General features: G+C 41.2%; 1 protein-coding gene across 1 annotated transcript in view; it reads right to left on the bottom strand.

Moving 5' to 3' along the window:
* The window catches only part of RAD52 (RAD52 homolog, DNA repair protein), a 29,450-nt gene extending 29,253 nt beyond the window's left edge, over positions 1 to 197 (bottom strand). The window contains exon 1 of the mRNA XM_025198790.1: positions 168 to 197. Within this exon, the coding sequence (XP_025054575.1) occupies positions 168 to 193 (26 nt within the window). The 5' untranslated portion in view covers positions 194 to 197. The remainder of the gene's footprint in view (positions 1 to 167) is intronic.
* Between the last annotated feature and the right edge of the window lie 6,397 nt (positions 198 to 6,594).

Here is a 6,594-nt window from a genome sequence, read left to right as displayed (position 1 = left end):
GCCCCGCCCGGGGTCCGGCCGGGTGAGCGGCGGGTGGTAACGGGCTCGCGCGGCCCTTCGGGCCTCCCCCGGGGGTGCCCCGGGGGCGAGAGGGGCGGACGCCGCGGCCCAGGCTTTGCCTCAGGCCGCACCCGTCGCTTTGAGACGAGCCACGCGCCTCCGCTCACGCATCGCTCGGCGGGGTGCGCAGCATGAAGCCTCCCGGCGAAAGCCCCCGTGGTGCCAGGAGCCCCCTCCTCCTCCTCCTGGCCCGTGGTCGCTCCCCGGGGTGAGGGGTGGAGGAGGCAGTAGCTCCCTGCGGGGTGTGTAAGGGGCTGTGTGCCGGGAGGAGTTGGTGAAAGGGGGAAGCCTAGGAAAGAGAGTGGTGGGAGGGGAGAAAGGAGAAGTAGGTTATTTGAGACACCGCTTTGGATTTAAACTTAGGGTCTGATTCACAGCCCGGCACAACGACGAGGGTATCGGACAGTTTCCAGCACCCAGCAGGGAGCATCGCCTGCTGTCAGTTAAACTGGCACCCAGTGTGGTTAGCGGGGACAGGGGAAAAGTCAAAATCCAGAAACTTGTGTGTGTTAGGGTTGTAAAGGCAGGTTGGAAAATCATCCATTTTTATCACTCATACTTCACTTGAATTCAGCCACTGGTTTCTAAGCCATGATCGTTATTGGTGAGGGTGCTGTGCCAAGTGCAAATACTGTTTTGAACCCAAAAGCTTGCTTAAATTTTTTCCCCCCAATTATTTGAGTTGGTTTAATAAAAGATATCAGATTAACCCAAAGAACCTTGTCTGCCTATACCATATTACAGGTTTAATTCAACAGCTTAGTTTGGTTCATGGGTTGTCTGTGCTGTTTGATATGATCCAGTCTTTCTCACACTGGTTGGCCAACCTGCATTATAGCTAATTTACTTAATATGGAGAAGTGGTAATAGAGGCTTTGTATAGAGGTACAGTGGTGAACTCCTCTTATGCATACTGGGGAATTGCACCTTTTGCTATGGCAGGCCCAGTTTGTTGCCTGGTATAAATTGCAACAATAATAAGAAGCACCCATTACCCTCAGGCCTGTTAAGTGTATAATTGACTTAATGCATGGCATCTTTCAGCCTCACTGTCTACTTTGTAACTAAATTTTATACTCCAGTTAACTGCTTAGTAACTGTAACCGCATCCATCTCCTTTGTAACTAGGTGTATTCCCTTTAACTGCTCCAGGAATAGTAGAAGGGGAAGCGGTTGTCAAGGGGCTCCGATTAGAAGTCTACAAAATGAGGGAGGCTTGTCATGCTTGTAGTTGCAGTGCCAGCACCAGCGCTGTTTTGGGTGATAACATATTGTGGGTAAATGCATAAACTTTTTTCAATTACTATGCCATGCAGTTAAGCGCAGTGTGATGTACTTAAAAACCCCCTAATCTGTTACCCAGAACTATTTTAAAGTATCATGTGGTTTTCAGAAAAGTGTTAGTACTGTTTTGGTGAACCATAACCTCTTACTACGCTCTGCTCACACAAGAACTTTACTTCTTCAATAACTAGTTAGAGGCATGGTTGGCTAAAAATGTAGTTGGTGTTCATGTAGTACATAGTTACTAAAGTGTGAATCATAATCAGGGACCACCCCAATAGTGGGTAGAGAAGTTCTTATAAGCCAGTGGTTCTCAGCCAGGGTGTTGTAGGGTGCCATGCAGTATTAGCACTGTTAGGTATGCAGACACTGGCCACACATATTCCTGCCCAAAAGAGCATGCCATCCTTTTACCCTTCTGTGAAATATGAAACATGATAACCAGAAGGAAACATGACTACATCTTGCTTGCCACCAAACAACTTTGAGGTAAACCGACGATTCCAACTTTTCTCTGAGCCTAACCTGCGTAAAATAAACTGTTCCAAAATGGAGATTTTACTACACCTTCAACTCTCCTATGAAATATAAATTTTCATTCTTACCTAGGAGAACTTTTATAATCTTTTCTCTTATGCCTAAAGAAGGGTGCTTGTGCCTGAAAGCCTGCAAGTAAACAATTTTTTGCAAAAATCTGGTTGGTCTGATATCACCTCTATCATGAGTTTGTGTTCCTTTTGCCTCTAGACCAATATGGTTACAACCTGGATACCAGACACTTACCAGTGATACACAATATAAACCCAGAGATTTCAAATAGGATTTTTTGATATTATGGATTCCTGATTTTATTTTTCTTTCTGAGATTTTTTTGCAACAGGTGAATAGTTCTATTTCTTTTTTTTTTTTTTACTATGGGAGAATAAGTGAAAGCTAAGAGCTGGCATTTTTTCAGGGATGTCTTGAATCAAAAAGGTTGAAAACCATAGTTACAAGTCACTAGCTGCACAGTTGTGTAGATTGGCATCCTTAACTGTGCCATTGAAGCAAATACATCAGATCTTCCCTCTTTCACTTATTCTGTGCAGTGAAACATCTTGCTATATGGTTTTCCTCATGCATCACTGAGCCTAAACCATGAAGGTTTTTTTTTCTTGAGGGGGGCGGGTTGTGTGTGAACTTCACCAGAACACTTACCAAGCTATGTCACTTGGAAATGGTGGATAGATTTAAAATATCAGATTTGTTTTGTTGGACTTGCTTTGCTCACAACAGTATGGATACACACCACTGTCCAAGTAGCTGTACAGAAAAATAGAGACGGTAAACCTGTGGTTCTCGAACTTTTTTGTGCCAGGACCCATTTGTAAGCATGGATAGCCAGTCCCTACCCAGTTCTCTTCACTCCTGACCTGCTGCCCCCTGCCCCTAGGCCCCAGCCCCCCAGCGTGTGGGGAAGGAGGCGGGGGGGTAGGGAGGGATGTGGGGCACGGAGGGCCCCAAGCAACCTCTTGCAGGCTGCAACTCTGACAGCATGTAAGGGAAAAGCCAATTTCCCATGTTTTTCTCCTTTAAAAGAGAATACATTTTTAAAGTTTGTTTGTGACCTTTGCATATATTCTTAAAGCCCACTTTTGAGTCATGACTCACAGCCTGAGAAATGCTGTACTAAACCTTGCCAGCTATACTGGAGTAAGAAGTGCTTTCAAGCAGGCTTGGTTCTTCTGAAATGTGAACAGGACACATTTCATCCAGACTGCTAATAAGTGCTGTGTGGTGCTACAAATAATTTTTGGAAATAGAATGTTTAAGGTCTGGCCTATATTGGAAATCAAATAGTCAATTTACTTGCATAAACTTTGTGCAACTATGGCTAGCACTGTTGGGTAGCCTAGTTGGGACTTGATTATGGTACAGAATCAGTTGGATGGAGCATGTTTTGCTCAGAGCAGAGGTATTGTCAACATTAATAAAAATTGCACTTGCAATTAGCCACCTGCAGAAATTCATGGGTGATAACAATGGAGGAAGTGAAATTTGGAACTCTGGCATTATTATGCTATTCACAAAATATTTACTTTGTGATTTTTCTGCTGTAATGGGTAATTGTAAGTTCAGTTTCCTATAGACAGATTGACACCATATTATAACTGTTGAAGAAATAATAGTCCTGTTACTTTTTGCAGCATCATGCATCTTTATCTCATAATGCACATGCTTATAAGAGGACACAAGGTTCTTTGGGTGAATCTTATAATACACTTATAAAAATCCAGGTCTAAAGTTTGTTGATTAGAAGAGAGAATTATTTGAACCAGAGTTAGTTACCACAGGTACATTTATGTCCTCGTGTGACATTCATTATCTTTTATTACTGTGTCTGCTTTTCTCTGATTTCTTTTTGAACATGCTGATTTTATACATCATTTATGTTTTGTTGGTAGTTGTTCAAAGTGTGTGTGTTATGGACATGTTCTATCTGTTATGCAACACAAGCCCCGACTTTTCCACCCACAACAATCTTATTTTTAACTAGTGAGTAAGAAGAGAGATACCTCTGGAAAAAGAGTTTGGATGACAACTAGTTTGAATAAATCTAAATAATTGGATTGAAGAACAAGCCAACAGTAATAAAGTAATGTTTTGTGCTTCTCTGAAAGTCTGGAGATTAAACCGAGTACACAAATTTCAGGAAGGTATAAAATCAGGAGGCATTTGGCAGCCATGGTGGGGCTGGGGCAGCAGACGGGGGTCAAGGGGCTGGGGGAGCAGGTAGGGGATGGGGCCTGGCAGGGGTCCCCCCTTCTGTAGCCCCCGCTCCCCTGCCCCTACGTGCCAGCTCCAAATCTGGCTGCAGCGGGCAGGGATTGTCCGAATCATCTAAGCTCTCAGAATCTTTTTTGAAGATTCGGACAGCTTTGAATCGATTTGGACCTTTTTATTGGTCCCCTGATTCTATTCGGATTTGGAGGTTCGGCCATTGAATTGGGCTGAATCTCCTCCGAATTGAATCAGCACCCAAAGCTTCGTACAGCCCTAGTACGTATGTATTATAACAATGAATAGTCTAATTAGAAAAATAGTTTGCTTTAGACAATGGAATTGAGGAAAAGATAATAAAGGCGTTGAATGAACTGTAGAGAGCATGAGGTCCTGGTTCTATTTTTAGACAGACAGCTAAAATGAATTTTAAAGAATACATGCAAGACTTACTTTTGGAAAAAAATCTCTGAGAAATGAAAGAAATAAATCAAGCCACATCTCACTTCACTGTATGAGTATGCAGTGAGTCAGGTAAAGCAAGTACATTAAGTCAGGCCTCTTCTTCTCACAAGAACCTGTTTTGTTTGGTCATGTTTCAAATAGGTGAATTTAAATTTGAGTTTTTAAAAAAAACAACCATTTATATAAAGGTTGCTAGACATAATGTGTTGGTGCATAAATAGATATCAAAAGTACTGTACATCTGGCAAAGAGAGATGAGTCTTATGTGAACGGTTGGCATTTCTAGTTTTTCTCTCACTATTTTGTTCATTATTTATTTTAATTATTTATTGCTGTCAGGACAACAGGGATAACAATTATTTGTTTTGAACTGGAAAAACAAGTACAAATTCCACTTACTCAATACCTTGTTTATATAGGATTCTCAACATAGGCTGGTTTGCAAACACTTCTCAAGATGCAATCCCTTCTCGTTTCTTTTTTTTTTGCATTTATTATTCACTAGTTTATTTTAACAAGAGGAACAATGATCCTTCCTTCATTCTAAGCCAAAATGCATCCAGATCCTAGAATACAGAAATGAAAATGGTTGCACTAAATTCTATAAATACATGCTCTAACATTATAATTATAATGTTGCACACCAAAAATAGCAGCAATTCACTTGTTTCCTGTTCATTTTGGTTGGGGCACCTATCAGTTGTTGTGAATCTTGTTTATTTTCCTGTGCTGTTCCCTTGCTGTATAGTGAATGTCCATGTACAAGTGTCTGGAGTTTTGACTTGAATGAGATTTTATATATTTTTCAACTCTCCTTCCCACTTCTTTCAGTTCAAACATCCAGGGCCCTTTCAGTGCTCTAGTAATGCCATTTCTTAATTAGCCACCAAAAGAGAAAACACTTTTTAAAAAAAAAAATAGAAGTTGCACTGTGCATTTGGTAGGCTAGCAAGGTCACCATCAGAATGAAGCTCGCTTCCTTGAAGGTTTTTTAAACTGCCACCATGATAACAATATGAGATTCAAAATATTCTTGGTGCAACACCAGAGGTCAACACCAGAGATCTGACTTTTCTGCAAACTGAGCTTGTGGCTTCTGTCATGCTAGCAGGAGATCACAGAATAGTGCCTCATAGCTACTGTTCCTTTAGAGCTGGCTACTTTTGTCTAGCTAGCAATCAAATTATTTGACTGTTGAACAACCATCAGTAATGCTATTGCGAAGCTAAAGTGGAAAATATGTTGCTACCATTTTGTTCAAATGTACCTGTAGTGGTCTCATAATTTGTGTGTATGACCAGAGATGCAAAAAATAGCATTTCCCCTCACCCTGTAACATAGCAAAGATTTTCCTCAAAATTTTTAAGACTCTATCTCCCCCCCTCCAGCAGTGGAAGCAACTTCTCTTTTATAGTGGTTGGCATCCTTAGTTTCAGTGCTTTGGGGTTTTTCCATACCCAACTTCTGTTTTTTGAGGTTGTTTTTCATTTGTTTTCAACTTCTCAGCCCGAGGTCAGTTTGGTCATCAAAGTTGATATCTTAGCCTTGGAGTGTCCTTGCTGCCCATCTGGCAGGATGGGTGCATTCCTTCTCCTCGTTATCTTCTTTGTGCCCTAGGCCTGAAAGAGATTCTTCAGCCATTCATTAATTAGTTTACTGACTGGTAACTTACATTTGGTGCCTTGTTACCTACATAAACAGTTAAATCTTTTCCTGTCTCTATTTCATTCTCTCACCATTCACCCTTTTACACACACACATACATAAAGGCTATGCAGAGTTCATTCACTTATGTCAAGCAGAAAAATACAAAATGGAGTTTTCAAATTACAGGACAGAACTAACATGGCTACATTTCATTACTGTTACACTTTATGTTAACATTGGCTACATTAGTTCAGTTCATGCTACAGTAGTATGTCATAAATCCAATGTCTATATTGAGTCCATGAGTTTCTGTATCTAGGAGGTTGATGAAGTGAAGTTCATAGGACCGGCTGTGAAAAGGGGTTTGTAAATTCAAAC

This window comes from Alligator sinensis, unplaced genomic scaffold (genome assembly GCF_000455745.1).
Source record: "Alligator sinensis unplaced genomic scaffold, ASM45574v1 scaffold87_1, whole genome shotgun sequence".
Classification (NCBI taxonomy): domain Eukaryota; kingdom Metazoa; phylum Chordata; order Crocodylia; family Alligatoridae; genus Alligator; species Alligator sinensis.
This window is presented reverse-complemented; position numbering and strand designations above follow the sequence as displayed.